The sequence below is a fragment of the Penicillium longicatenatum genome, assembly GCF_028827895.1.
Source record: "Penicillium longicatenatum strain IBT 33135 chromosome Unknown contig_3_segment0_segment0, whole genome shotgun sequence".
Taxonomy (NCBI): domain Eukaryota; kingdom Fungi; phylum Ascomycota; class Eurotiomycetes; order Eurotiales; family Aspergillaceae; genus Penicillium; species Penicillium longicatenatum.
This window is the reverse complement of record NW_026643121.1, coordinates 2,673,236-2,687,179: the sequence shown is the minus strand read 5'-3', so window position 1 is coordinate 2,687,179 and position 13,944 is coordinate 2,673,236. Positions and strand designations below refer to the sequence as shown.

Below are 13,944 nucleotides of genomic sequence, written 5' to 3'. Positions count from 1 at the left end.
AGCAAGGACAGCAGTCCCAGTTATTAATATTACAGATTACTTGATACTCATCTTAACCATGGTGAAACCATTCCAATAATAATCATCTCTACTCTCTGTACTTCACAGGTAAATTCACTATGCTCTCGTCTCGAGAAACACAAACGGGGGGTATTTAGTAAAATGGGACATCGCGCTCTCTATTCCCCTCCCTATTTTGCGGCTTAGAATGTCTCCAGTTCATCGGCCACACCCTCCTCCGCCTCGGCCGGAATCTCGAATCCATCCTGGAAAATTAAGTTTAGTATGGGGCCTCGTAGCCGATAAGCATCAGTGACATAATCATAAACTCACCTCAGTCGAGTACAGAATGCCCTGAATGTGCTTCACGAGAGTATCTTCCTCCTTCTCCAGCTCAGGGTCGGCCTCAATCGCGGTCTGCAGAAGCAGCTCAATGTCCCGCAGCTTAGCAAAGTAGAAGTCCCGCTCCTTCTCAAGACCAGCAATAGCCTCCTTCTGGGTAGCGATCTCCTGTGTCAGGGCCGAGGTGTTGGGGCCTGAAGTAGCAACCCGGGGACGAGCAGCAGATGTGACCGGGGTAGCGCCACGGCGAGAGCCTGCCGAGGGAGCGCGTGAGGAAGCACTGGCAGTACCAGCAGGGGCACCCGAAGCCTTCCGTCGGCTAACGGCGTCGTATTCACCACCGGGGTAGTGCTGGTCCCAGTAACGTTTGACCCACTGAAGGAATTCCAGGTTATCCTGCATGCGGCATTTGGTAAGGGATTGAACAGGAATGGGCTTGTCTACGCCATGGCGGGCGAAGACGTCTGGACGAATGTTAGGTCAGGATGGGAGTCGGGGACCGAGATTAAGTTCGTCGGGACATACTCTGGAGGACCTTAAAGTTCTGCAGGTAGGCATATTCGGTATTGACGTTGAACTTGACGCGTGACATGGGCACATCCACTAGAGAAAAAAAATCACCGCATCAGTAAAGACCATCCAGCTTTTTTTTTTTTTTTTTCTCCCTCCCTCTTTCCCCTTTCGCGTCTGACCGCTAGTCGACAAATCTTGCAATCAAGGCTGCACTCACTGAAGACCGAATCAAAGATCTGGCATAGCGCGGCACTGTATCGAACATGCAGAATCCCATGTCAGTCACACTCTTCGAGCCGCCTATCCGTTGGCCAGTCGTCGCGAGAGGGGGCTTGTCGATCTATCATACCCGGTTCCACATTGTTCGATCTTGGTAATATTCAACTGGAGCAGGTTGTTCAACCAAGCCAGAAGCTCTTGTCTTTATTAAAATAATATTGTCAGTTCATCATTGGCGCGCAACTAATTGACGACAGGGGGTGAAAGCCGAACCTCGATTCACCCATGGTGGGGTAGTGATAGCCGTAGCCGAAATTGCAAAGGAGAAGGGGGTGGGGGAAACGTGAGAATTAGGGGAGTGAGTGAAGCGCTAATGTGGACGTGATAATTCGGAACCAGGGCTCCTTGTCAGGGTCTGCCTGTCTGTGTTGATGCAAAACAGCGACGTGATTGTTTTGATGCCAAAACCCACGGATCACAGTGGCACTAGGCACCAAAACAACCAATCGCAAGGACTTTACGTCATCTCACCGCCTTATCGCCTCAGGCTTCCATTTCTAGCTTTTCGGTTCTCTGGAACTATATTCAACTATTGGAACCATAAGAAAGATTTTTAGACACAGTCTGTGTGATCGAAGTGTATATCATTGCTGTAACCCAAGCTTTAACGCAATAAAGCCCAAAAATGAGCGTATGAAATATCTATGCCCCGAGTGCCCCCCCTACCTGATTTTCAAATGTCCGAAGTTCCCAATTTTGATGCTAACTCCCCCAGAATCCACCCATGAATGCCAATCAATCTGTCCCAAACAAAAGAAGAAAAACACGCTAAATATTATTTCCAGAGCAAAAATATTATATGAGAAGATACTCGAGATCACTCTTCCAACAGATCAATCCCGTCGAGGCCGTAGCCGAAATCCATGATTACAGCGCGGGAGTCCTGACTGGTGGCCACAATGCGTCGGTAATCCGACTGGACGTTTAGCATCCAGCTCGTGGTCCATCCAGGCAGGTCAATAGATAATTCGCCAGAGTCAGCATCGAAGACCTTGACACTCATATCGTAACTGCCGCTGACGATACGCTTGTTCATGCTGTCCAGGTGCAGCGAGCGGATCAATCCAGTGTGACCACGAAGCTCACTGACCAACTCGCCTGTGTTGGCATTGAACTGATAAATAGTCTTATCGTTTCCACCGGTCAAGATGGTCCGACCATCATCGCTAAACTCAACACACGCTAAACCGCGGTCCTTGCTGGGGAACTCCTTGACGCAGTGGCCGGATGTGACGTTCCACAACTTGGCCACGCCATCACCGCTGGCTGACACCACGAGATCACCCCGCAGTTGCACGGCATTCACCGGCCCGCGGTGACCAACAAGGTTCTTCAGTAGTTCGCCAGTCTTGCGGTCCCATACGCAGATGGTGCTATCCTTGGAGCATGAAACGATGTAACGATCATCAAAACAGACATCCAGCACACCGGCACGGTGACCAGCAAGACGACGGATCGGCTTGTAATCATTTTTAATATCCCACACGATGCAGGTATAGTCCGAAGACCCAGTGACCATGATCTCCTCATCAAAACGCAGACAAAGGATCGATGCACTGTGGTAATCCAGTGGCTGCTCCATTGGCGTAACAATGTTCTCCAGGGGAGTGGACGGGGGACAGATGGTCATAAAGGGAGACTTTCCAGTCGCCTGTTGGGCTGGGTTGTTCACTTGGCCAATTCCAGGCGCATCATTCGAAGGAGGAGGACCAATGACCTTAAGGCAAGGCCAAGGATAGTGAGCATCCCACACACGAATCGTGCGATCCCGAGACCCGGTAATGATTTTATCTCTAACAGGACATTAGTACGGATGTAAAGAAATGAGATTAGTGGGCGGATACAACGTACTCATCAAACTGCGCGCAGTAGACACTGTCTTGGTGTCCATGCAAGTAAATAGCTGCCGCTTTGCCTTCTTTCCAACGGTGCTCCAGAGCTCGCCTGACAAGGAACATTCTCTTCCAGTCTTGGTTAGGAATCTTCTTTCCCAACCCGAAAGATTGCTTTTTCTTGGTTGCGGTAGAATTAGCAGGGCGACGGGGGTAGGCACCACGAAACACGGGCTTCCAGACAAAAGGAGACGAGGCATGCTGGTTCCAAAGATGCGATACAAGCTCGGAATTCAACAAGGAAGCAGGATCCAGATAAGAAAGAACGTGTGTCATGATTTCCGCTGGCAAATACGAAGCCGGATCTAAGAGATCAGTTAGCATGCAAACAATGTGATGAGGGTCGAGTGCGTAGTAGAGGCCTTACCAATGCGCAGAATGTCCAGCTCAGTGTCCGAGTCAGTGTGGTCCCGTAGATCAATTTCGATCCCACTCTCTGAATCCTGCGTCACGATCGTGTCGAGAGTTTTGTCTCGCTCCGACCGAGCGAGTTCGAGTCTAGCCATCTCCATCTGTTCATTCTGCGCAGCAGCCGCCGCACGAGCCGCCGCACCCGAGAACCGATCATTCGGTAAGATGGGCGGCTCCGATCCATGCCCCGGGATGGGAATTGGAATAGCTGCGGTGGGCGCATAGAAACCGTGTAATGCGGAGACGCTGTTCAGAGAGGGACGTCGGTTAACGCTATAGCCGTTAGTCCACAGCTGAGGTCGCACATCCCAATTACCAGACGCAGCATTGCGCTTGTGGGAACGGCCCGCGATCTGGTAGTGGCGTTCGGTCTCCTCCTCCTCCTCCTCCTCCTCCTCCTCTCCGGCAACACGCAGGTTATGCTTCGATGACTTGTTGCGAAGGGTGACCGAAAGACGGCGTCCCAACGCAACTAGGCCATCCATCGGGTGGCGTAAGCTCGAGAAGCTCTTAGCGGCACGCCGCCGGGGGACGGCGTGCGAAAAGGGCTCCAACTCCTCGACCACCGAAACATTATTATCTAGGCATGCCTCCACCTGGGAGCCCCCTTTCCACTCGCCGAATGCGCATTCTTTGGGAAATGTGATCTGCACGGCGGTTCGGGCTCGTGGGCGAAGTGATAGCGAGGGGTGGCGTCTCGTGGAGGTAGTGGTCTCTCGTGGCGACATGACGTCGGTAATTCGGGAGTAACGAAAGGCGAATTAAAAAGGATTATACTGGCGCTGATGGCCTTTGGCTGATCAGTAGTATATTTTCACAAAAAGACTGAACTTTTTCTCCAATCCCAGTCTATATGGTGTTGATATAGAAAATGCAAGTGTCCCGGGCTGAAGGCGCAGGGGCGAATCAATGTATGGAAAGATTGTAACGACACAACGTGCCCTGGGAATCGAAGAAAATGAAGGGAATGAATGCAATGGTTTAGAATACAGGATAATGATCAAAGAGAAAAAAATAATGAAACGAGGGCTGCGCAAGGAGAGATAAAGGAGAAGCAATGAATTCCAGAAGGAAAGATCGAATGGGTCTGAGAGTCGGGCGGTGAATCGGCATCGATTGATTGGCTGTATCGCAAAGTATCTAAAATGTACCAGTGTCCATAAAGTTTATGGTTAGCACTACCAAGTTTGAGGTCACCGCTACTTGTGCCGCTACCCGATTCTGCAAAGAATTAATTTTTTTTTAGCATCTGGGGGCAAATTCTGGGGCTGACAAGAGTGTGGAGTACCGCTACCTAGAAGATCATTGTACGTTGCCTTCCGATCCAAGTACCGAGTACTTCGCGGACAACCAATGGTTGGGCGTCCGAGTGGCGGTTTAGGCCTCCTCATCCAAGGTTTTTGCCAACTCTGATTACAATCGGGCAAAGCAGGAATTTGGGGGTAAAACTTCTTCTCGAATCTTCAGTCCGCTTATCTATAGAGTCCGTTGAGTTCACACGTGACGTCACTCAAGTAGATAACCACTTACACATGCCCATACTCACATATCACATGTAGCCAAATACAGATTGATTGTATCACTCCGCGGATCTCTTCCCTCCATCATTCTTCATCTTTGGATGGCCAAAGGCATACTCTCGGCCGTGTGTCATGTCTTCCAGTGTGATTTTGAGCAGCTCTAGTCAAAGCGGCGAATGATAGAAGTGAATCCAACATATATCTCCGAATAGGCGTGACTGATTCACGTCAGTGTCCGGCGACAATATATGCCAAGGTATTCAACACTCATAGCATTCCAGGACACCGTCTCGTTCCCTTTCAAAAAGGACCAACCAGCCCCCAATTTCTCTCCAAGTTCGTGAGCTCGGATTCAACGGTCAAAGTCCAATCGGTAAGGGGTCTGAGAGGATCTCGGTGTTCGTGTGGAGGAAGTGAATAGATTGACTGATGGTGACTAGTGATGAGCTTCCATGACAATAATAGAGAAAATCATACGCTGGGATTGTTCAATATTTATATTTCGTGTCTCCAGTGGGGTCGACCCGGTTAAGTCTTTTGTGTAAGGCTAATGAACATTCGAAAGCCTTCATTGATCAATTTCCTCTATGAATATGTCAACTTTGACACTGGAAACCAAGTTCTGGGACTTGAACATCTATAAGCTTTGCTATGCTTCCATTTCCTTGTTTCTTAACGCATGTTTGGTTCAGTTGACTACCTTTTCTAAGGCCTGTGTTTCCTCCTTCAGGTCGATCGACTTTTTACCTTCGGGCGAGTGAAAATTTTTGGTTCAGCTGGTTGTCTTCCTTCGAATCAATGTGTCGACTTGCTTACGAAGGTGGGTTCGAGAATCTTTTGTTTACCTGTCATTTCTCCTTCGGATTGATGAATGCTTACTTTACCCTCAGGCTTTTCATCTACCTTTCCAAAGATCATTTAGACTGGTATATTGTGTCCGAAATGCACCTCCAACCATTGTCAACCTTTCTTTCAAGTTTGTCTTCTATAACGTTTATCATTCATCAACATTCATTCACCAATCGCTTATGCTAAGATTCCCTCATTCCACGCAACCGTCCCAAACTCCAAACCCAACCTTTTTAACCGAAGATCTTCTCATAGCCAGTCAAAGTAAACCGATAACGCACGTCGCCTTTCTGCATCCGCTGCATAGCCTCCTTCAGTCCCTCCTCCCCAATAGCAATCTCCTCAACCCACCCCTTAAGACCCTTATCCGCAGCCAGCTGCAGCATCTCCAGCATCTCCCTCCGACTGCCCAGGTGACTAGCACCAATAAGCACACCATTAGCAATCAAATTCTGCGCCTTGATAACCTGCCCCTCCTCCTCAGGCAAACCAACACTAATCCACCGTCCATGAACATCCATCATAGACAAATACCGAGCCAAATCAAAGCCCTCAGAAGAATTGGCGCAGTTCACAATCAGATCAAACGAAAACTGATGAGGCAATTCCCATCCCTCTTCAGCGGTAGCAATATACCCATCAGCACCAAGTTTCCTTGCATCAGCCTCCTTAGCCCGGGATCGTGAAATGGCCCAAACCTCCGCACCAAGCGCCTTAGCAAACATGATTCCGAAGTGTCCAATTCCGCCCAATCCAACAATACCGACCTTCTTGCCTGGTCCGGCACCGTTACGCACAAGAGGCGAGTAGGCTGTCAGTCCGGCGCACAGCATGGGGGCAATGGAGTTACTCTCTAGTGCGTCGGGGATGGGGAAGACCCAGTGCTCGTGTGTGCGTACATGCGAGGAGTAACCACCCTGACTGACGATGCCGGTCTCGGGCCACTCGGAGCCGTATGTGTCCATCATTTGCACGGGGCAGTAGGTTTCATTCTCGTTAAGGCATTGCTTGCACTCGCCGCAGGAGTAGGACTGGGCGCCGACGCCGACGCGTTGGCCCTCTTTGATTAGAGTGACCTTGGGCCCGACACGAATAGCGCGGCCAATGATTTCTGTGAAAGTTTTAGCCTATATATACATGACTGTGTCTTCTTGGGTCTTACCGTGGCCGACGCAGAGAGGGAACTTCTGGTCTCCCCATCCACCTGTGGATATTGTGAGTCTTTGTCATTGTATGTGTGGGATGGCTTCGTACCACTGATGGTGTGGACATCACTGCCGCAGACGCCGCATGCCTCGATCTTGACGTCGACATCTAAATTATGTTAGAGATAAGCAAAGGGGTGAGATGTCTCTTTGACCTACCATAGTCGCCGAAAGGCTTCAACTTGAACTGTATATTGCAGAGGATTGTTAGAAGATCCCAAGAGGAGATCATGCGCGCCAACTCACGAATCGCTTGCGGAATTCGGTAAAGGAGTCAGGTCCATCGACCTGGAAACCCTCAGCTTCCTCAGGGTAAGGCATGATAGCAGTAGTTCAATTGAGTATGGAGAAGATTTTGATAAGACTCAAGGTGACCACAGAGGACAGGACGTGAGAATAAAAACTGTAAGAAAAAAATGAAATGGGCAGTGGAGGGGTATATCATTATCAACCCAGGAAAAAGAATTCCACAATCTAAAGCACGGTCCGCTAAATGACTCCCCGTCACGCCCCGTATACCCTCTAGTATCCACCTAGAACCAGCGTCATTCTCGTCCGAGACAAACTTACTTCTTGATCTACATTCTCGGGATCCTTTGTCCTCCACGAATAACATTTCATAGCTCAATGCTCCATGTAACGTATCTCGGCCAAGGCTGTGAAACATGATATAGTTCCAGTAGCGGCTCAGCTAGGGCATGAAACCCGAATGCATCAAGATAAGCGCTGCATATAACTAGACCGGGTCCGGTAACTACTATACCGAGCATCAAATTTTAATTGGGTCAAGTGGATTACCAGGTCATGTGGGCGTGGGGTGGTTCCTGGGCGTGGGGCAGACGATAACAGTGACGTCTCGTATCAACTCCGACAGGGTTTCTCCACCTATTAGAATCGCTGGAGAAACTTGGGACCCGTGAAGATGGAGCTTATCGATTACGATAAGGATGGTCCATTACAGCTAGGAATGAGGGGTGTGCAAATTTTGATTTTTTATTCTATTAGGGTTTTAGATTCAGAGATTTCGTAAAGGTTTCTTGAACAATTCAGTCATCATTGATCATATATAACTAAGTATTTCCCAAATCCATTTACATCATCAAGTCATAATTATACCACATCCTTCAAGGAAAGCTCAACATCCAGGGCAGTCTTAATCTTATCAGCAATCTCCTTAGCCTGAGCATCGCTGAGGCGAGCAAGAGGTCGGCGGGGGTATCCACCGTATCCATAGTAAGACTGAATAGCAGACTTGGTACCGGGGATAGCAGCCTTAGTGAGGACCCAGTCCGCAGCACTAAGCTGCTGCTGCGCCTCCATAGCCTCAGCAAGACGGCCCTCAGACCAGAGGTTGAAAATGCGCACACACAGACGGGGAATAACATTAGCACCACCGGCAAGAATGGCTGAGCCACCGGACACGAGAGTCTGGAGACTGAAATCGGCAATACCACCAAAGGCAACGTAGGGGTGCTTGGCATTGGGCTTGGTGACGGTCGGGGCAGCACGCTGAGCAGGAGCCAATGGGGAGGGGGGAACAATAGCGCCCAGAGCAGTAGCGACACGAGTCAACTTGCCAGTGTTGGCACAGGTGAACTTAGTACCAACGATGTTGGGGTGCTCAGAGATACGAATGATAAGGTCGGAGTCCATATCGATACCCGCGACAGCACCGGGGTAGTTGTAAAGGATCAGAGGAACGGGCGAGCCATCGGCAACGGATGTGAAGTACTCGTACAGAGTCTCGTCGTTGCCAACGGCGCCACGGTAGTAGGATGGGGGCACGATCAGGGCGTACTCGCCACCGGCAGCGGCAACCTGCTTGCAGAGCTCGATGGTACCGCGGATGCTGTTCTCGCTGGCACCGGCGATGACAGGTACGTTTTGGAAGCCGGCTTCGTCGAGGGCGGAGCGGGTCTCGCGTGTAACGGTCATGCGCTCCTCGTTTGTAAGGTGCACGGCTTCACCGTTGGATCCCATGGTGACTAGACCGACCAGGCCGGCCTTGGCCAGGCGAACTGCGTGGCGGCGGATAGAAGCGACATCGAGGTTCTCGGTGACGGGGTCGAAGAAGGTCATAGTCGGCGCGTAGACGCCGGGGCGGAGAGGAGTGGGCGACATGATGCTGGTTTGGTTAGCTAAAGCTATGAAGGTATAGTTTGATGGAACTTACAATGACTTTTGGGTTATAGAATGTACAATAAAACAATTTGAGAACAAAAGACACTTGGCCGATTGTTTTCCTTTAATGTTCCGGCAGTCAATGTCACTCCCCCACGTTCGGCCAATTCTCCGATGCACTGTGTATGGCGGAGAATTCCATTCCACCAATCATGGTCATTGAAGGAAATGTGGGGGACATCGTGGAGGAGGGGTTCCCAGAATGCGAAATTACTGTCGCGCAACATGAATCACACTGAAATGCCGAAGAACAAGATAATTACATAGACTTAAAGGGACAATGGGCTCGTAGCTTTCATCTCACATAGGAATCAATACAATTCGCAAGCACATACAGCGAGTATCGAGCGTGTCGAGCTCGTCGGCTCACGATAAGATATGACATCGGCTATTGACGTGCGATTCAAACGCCGGAAGAATTATGTCCAGCGACGTAACACCCCGGTCCCAATTTTCTATTTCTATTCCTATTTACTCCTCCTAACCCTCTCCTAATATCCTCCAATCCTCTACTAAGAAACAACTATGGCTCCTCCTAACGTATTGATGGTAAGAACAATTGCCCCGCCATCCAGCACAAGCTAATCATTCCAGGTTGGTACCGGCGAGTACACCACCGGCTTCGTCGGCGGTGGTGCCTCTGGCTCCGACAAGAAAGTCGGCGTAGTTGGCCTGACTCTCTTCGACCTGCGCCGCCGAGGCAAAGTAGCCGACCTAAGCATGGTCGGCGTGTCCGGCAAGAAGTTCCCCGGAATCCGTAAGTAAAGAAGCTAGAAGCTTAGAAACACAATCTAACGGGTAAAAGGCGACCACCTGCACCGCAACATCTGCCAAGTTTACAATGGCCTCGACACATCTTTCGCCTCATACCCGTCAGACGACACAACAGATCCAGACGCCTACAAGACAGCCATCGACGCGCTCCCCCGCGGCTCCGCAATCACAATCTTCACCCCCGATCCCACCCACTTCCCAATCGCTCTCTATGCCATCGAGCGCGGCATCCACGTTATGATCACCAAGCCCGCAACCCAGCGTCTGGAAGACCACCTCGCGCTGGTGGACGCAGCCCGCAAACACGGCGTTTTCGTTTTCATCGAGCACCACAAGCGGTTTGATCCCGCGTACTCTGATGCTCGGGCTAAGGCCCGTACGTTGGGTGACTTCAACTACTTTTACAGCTATATGAGTCAGCCGAAGAGTCAGTTGGAGACTTTCAAGGCGTGGGCGGGCCGCGAGTCGGATATCTCCTACTACCTGAATTCGCACCATATTGATATCAACGAGAGTATGGTGCCGGATTACAAACCTGTGAGAGTTACGGCTACGGCTTCGCAGGGTACGGCTGAGGCGCTAGGCTGTGTGCCTGAGACTGAGGATACCATTACGTTGCTTGTTGAGTGGCGGCGTCGTGATAACCCGGCGAAGATTGCTACGGGTGTTTACACTGCTAGTTGGACTGCGCCGCAGAATGCGGGTGTGCATTCTAACCAGTACTTCCACTGTGAGTTTCCTTGGTTTTGACTGGCTTGTGTGCGGTATACTAAAGATTCTTCTAGACATGGCTGCCAATGGCGAGATCCGTGTGAACCAGGCTAAGCGTAGCTACGATGTGACCACCGATGACCAGGGTTTGATCTGGGTGAACCCGTGAGTTGGATTTCTGCACCAATTACCGCAATATCGCTGACTTTTTCTAGCTTCTACATGCGCTACGCTCCCGACGAGGAAGGAAACTTCGGCGGCCAGACCGGCTACGGCTATGTCAGCTTCGAGAAGTTTATTGATGCTGTCACAGCTCTGAACGAAGGCCGCGTGACACTCGACCAGCTCGATGCGCGCCCCCTGCCTACCCTGAAGAACACAATTGCTACTACAGCTATTCTCGATGCAGGCCGCAAGTCACTGGATGAGCGCCGGCCCGTGGAGATTGTGTCTGAGGGAGACAAGTGGGAACTCAAGTGAATTGGTCGTAAATATGCACATGTGAATTAAATATGCATCAAATGAATGAACAAAATTTGTAACAGGTATCAAGGAAAATAATCCAAGGAAAAAATTAAGAAACGTAGTCAAATTCGCTATCGATAAACCCTTGCTTGAGGAATGCCCGATTCCCCTGAACTCCGAACTCAATTTCACGCCAGAACACAAAAACATAGAAAATCAAAATTGACGCAACGTCGTGTGGTATCATGCTAGAAACTTCACTCAAAAACTTCAGCGCCGCGAACCACCCTTCACAATACCATCTGAGCCCTTGCTAAACTTGACACGGCACTCTGGGCAGTACCATTTGGCCGTGCGCGAAGGGACCTCGGAGAGGCCAATACAGTCAAGGTGGAACCATTCACGATCACACTGGCAGAAATTAATACATTGAACCAGAATACTTTTGAGGGTATAAACTTACATCTTGGTTCTCACAGCAAATCATCGTTCCAAAGCTCACATCCCCACAAAGACAGTAACGTGGTTCGTTGGCATTAATCTCTTCAAGGACTCCATCCTCATCAACCCGGACGTCCTGGGAGTTGGGGATACTGATGCGCTTCTTGCTCGGTTTCGCCTTGCGACGGCCGTAACTAACAGCCGCACCTCCGTCCTGGCCAGATGAAACTGGGCCCGGAGCCGGACGTTTGCGTCGGCGAGCTGGAGCAGGAACGCTGGGTGCGTGAGACGTCTCTCGAACCGGGGTCTTCCGTGCAGGGGTTGCGCTTTTAATCCGTAAGTCTCGCCCGCCGGCGATGGGAATTGGGAAGGTTCCTTGCAAGCCTCTAGGCTCACTTGTTGCCGCGGCTGCGGAGCGTCGAGAGGATGGTCTAGTAACCGGCGGAGTGGGTGTGGCGGCTGGTTGAACGACCGATTTGGCAGAACGCTTGGATCCAGTGGGCGATGGCAATGGTGGCGATATCTTTACTTCGGCAGGTCCTTGGGTTGCAATTTCAGGTACAGGGGCATTGGCAGCATCTGCTGATCCGCTGCTGGCAGCTCCTCGGTCAGATTTACGGCGTGATTTGGACGATTGTGCTGGGACTGGTGTCGCAGAGACGGGTTCTAGAACCAGGTCCAAGACATCATCCTCAACTGCAACCTCCCGTTTTCTCTTCCGGGATGATCGGTTAGCGGGAGTCCCCTGGGCAGGGACTGATGGTTTAGTTGGGAGAGCTATTTCCCCACCATTAGCTGCCGCTTCTCGTGCTAACAACTCCCGCTTGAGCTTCTTTGCTTCGTTCAGTTTCATGCCTCGATTGCTCAGCTTGGTTTCTTCCATATCTTTCGGCTTTTCACCGCCATGGGTTGCTGCGATGTTATCACAGTCCAGAAACTCTGCACCGGTCTCTGCCGCCAAGAGTTTGGCCGCCAGGTACGCTTCCCACCCACGACCTGCAAGGGCTAACTCACGGTGTATCATGACCTCGCTTGGCTGCCACATGGCATTCTTCTTCATCTTTTTCCGCAGCCTGGTCATTTCATACTCCGTAAGTCGCAACCATGGTGCATCTGGACTGCCTGGCTTCGCATCTGGGGGTGGGGGTTTAAGCAGCGCAAGCGCATTGCTTGTTGAAATCCCTGCCCCTGAGCTAGGGCGTCGTGGCTTCTCCTTCTTCGGAGGTCTTGATTTAGGAACAATCGGCAATTCAGCATCCGCATCAGACTGTTCAGTACTAGCGATCGGAGAGTCCGGATTGAAGTCTGCAAATTGTTCCGCAATGCCCACACGTCGCGATCTGGACTTCTGTGTTCCGCTCTTCTTGCGATTATCCCGGTTATCCAAGCGCAGGGTAATACGCGGAGCACCCGACTTCTTGTCCTTGCGCACACGCTTTGGGGTCGGTTCCGGCGGTGGTGACGGTTCCACTGAAGGGGGTCGTGGGAGTGTCTCTAACTTCTGGCGAATGCAGCTCAAGCGGTCAAAGTGGCGATCTACAACATCGTATAGGCGGCAGGCCTCCGCGTAGGCGGATTCGCGGGCATTAATGGCACGGTTCAGTTGGTGTGAGACATCTCGGCGCAGCGAAATCGCGCTTGGGCGCTCACTGGGGGGAAGGTCGGGGAGCTGACCGTAGGTCTTGGTCAGGTTGTGTACTTCTTGCGCGGAGTCGAGGTAGCGTTCATCGAGACCGTGGATAAGGGTGAGGGAGCGCATAAGATCGGCTGGAAGGTATTCCGTATAGTCGATGTAATCCGTCACAGTTGCTTGCGCGTCAGGGTCGAAGGGGCCATCTAAGATGACCCCGCCACTGTGGTCGGTCTCATCGGTCATGGGCATCCTTGCGGATGAGGGACGCGATTCTCAGGACAATGAAGAAAAAACACAGTGTAAGTGAGATATCTTTGGATGGAAGCAAATTGTCGGGGCGACTGAGGCGCGCCAGAAATCCGTGGAGTCCCAGAGGCGAGGTCAGCTCAAGCTCCTGCATGTGCCATTCAAACTGGGGTCCGGAAGGTCCACGGGTGGAGCCTGTTTGTTTGTGATTAGGTAAGCGAGACTTGGCAGTTGATCTATAAACCGATATTGACTTTGAACTTACTACCGACCTCCATTGAATACTCATAACATGAGGATTGCGACAGTCTTGAGAGATTCTAGATCTCAAAATTGAGGCGGAATCTTTGGTGCTATTCACACATGTTCAATCATGATCGGCAAACCTGAATACATATTCTCAACAATTAATTCAACGCGACGTAAAGAGAACGATCACCGTCCTCTGCTACCATCAGGTGCATATACTCCAATCCATGGAT

At 50.8% G+C, this 13,944-nt stretch overlaps 6 protein-coding genes across 6 annotated transcripts; 1 reads left to right on the top strand and 5 right to left on the bottom strand.

Moving 5' to 3' along the window:
* Positions 1-203: 203 nt before the first annotated feature.
* On the bottom strand, positions 204-1,361 carry eb1 (microtubule-binding protein BIM1; the record flags this gene model as incomplete). The annotated part of the gene is made up of 6 exons (XM_057116790.1): positions 204-266; positions 334-806; positions 868-945; positions 1,073-1,107; positions 1,205-1,276; positions 1,348-1,361. The coding sequence occupies 6 exons, from the start codon at positions 1,359-1,361 to the stop codon at positions 204-206; spliced, it is 735 nt and encodes a 244-aa protein (XP_056972673.1).
* A 590-nt stretch (positions 1,362-1,951) lies between these two features.
* On the bottom strand, positions 1,952-4,165 carry N7484_006371 (F-box/WD repeat-containing protein; the record flags this gene model as incomplete). The annotated part of the gene is made up of 3 exons (XM_057116789.1): positions 1,952-2,927; positions 2,986-3,331; positions 3,394-4,165. 3 exons carry the CDS (start codon positions 4,163-4,165, stop codon positions 1,952-1,954), a joined length of 2,094 nt encoding a protein of 697 aa, XP_056972672.1.
* Positions 4,166-6,039: 1,874 nt separating this feature from the next.
* On the bottom strand, positions 6,040-7,332 carry N7484_006370 (NAD(P)-dependent alcohol dehydrogenase; the record flags this gene model as incomplete). Its single annotated transcript, XM_057116788.1, has 5 exons — positions 6,040-6,917; positions 6,969-7,010; positions 7,061-7,120; positions 7,171-7,198; positions 7,258-7,332. The coding sequence occupies 5 exons, from the start codon at positions 7,330-7,332 to the stop codon at positions 6,040-6,042; spliced, it is 1,083 nt and encodes a 360-aa protein (XP_056972671.1).
* Positions 7,333-8,121: 789 nt separating this feature from the next.
* N7484_006369 (dihydrodipicolinate synthase family protein) lies at positions 8,122-9,132 on the bottom strand (the record flags this gene model as incomplete). Its single annotated transcript, XM_057116787.1, has 1 exon — positions 8,122-9,132. The coding sequence occupies one exon, from the start codon at positions 9,130-9,132 to the stop codon at positions 8,122-8,124; it is 1,011 nt and encodes a 336-aa protein (XP_056972670.1).
* A 585-nt stretch (positions 9,133-9,717) lies between these two features.
* On the top strand, positions 9,718-11,157 carry N7484_006368 (Gfo/Idh/MocA family protein; the record flags this gene model as incomplete). The annotated part of the gene is made up of 5 exons (XM_057116786.1): positions 9,718-9,741; positions 9,787-9,949; positions 9,998-10,696; positions 10,752-10,842; positions 10,893-11,157. The coding sequence occupies 5 exons, from the start codon at positions 9,718-9,720 to the stop codon at positions 11,155-11,157; spliced, it is 1,242 nt and encodes a 413-aa protein (XP_056972669.1).
* A 255-nt stretch (positions 11,158-11,412) lies between these two features.
* Positions 11,413-13,465, bottom strand: N7484_006367 (putative PHD finger domain protein; the record flags this gene model as incomplete). The annotated part of the gene is made up of 2 exons (XM_057116785.1): positions 11,413-11,553; positions 11,606-13,465. 2 exons carry the CDS (start codon positions 13,463-13,465, stop codon positions 11,413-11,415), a joined length of 2,001 nt encoding a protein of 666 aa, XP_056972668.1.
* Positions 13,466-13,944: the final 479 nt, after the last annotated feature.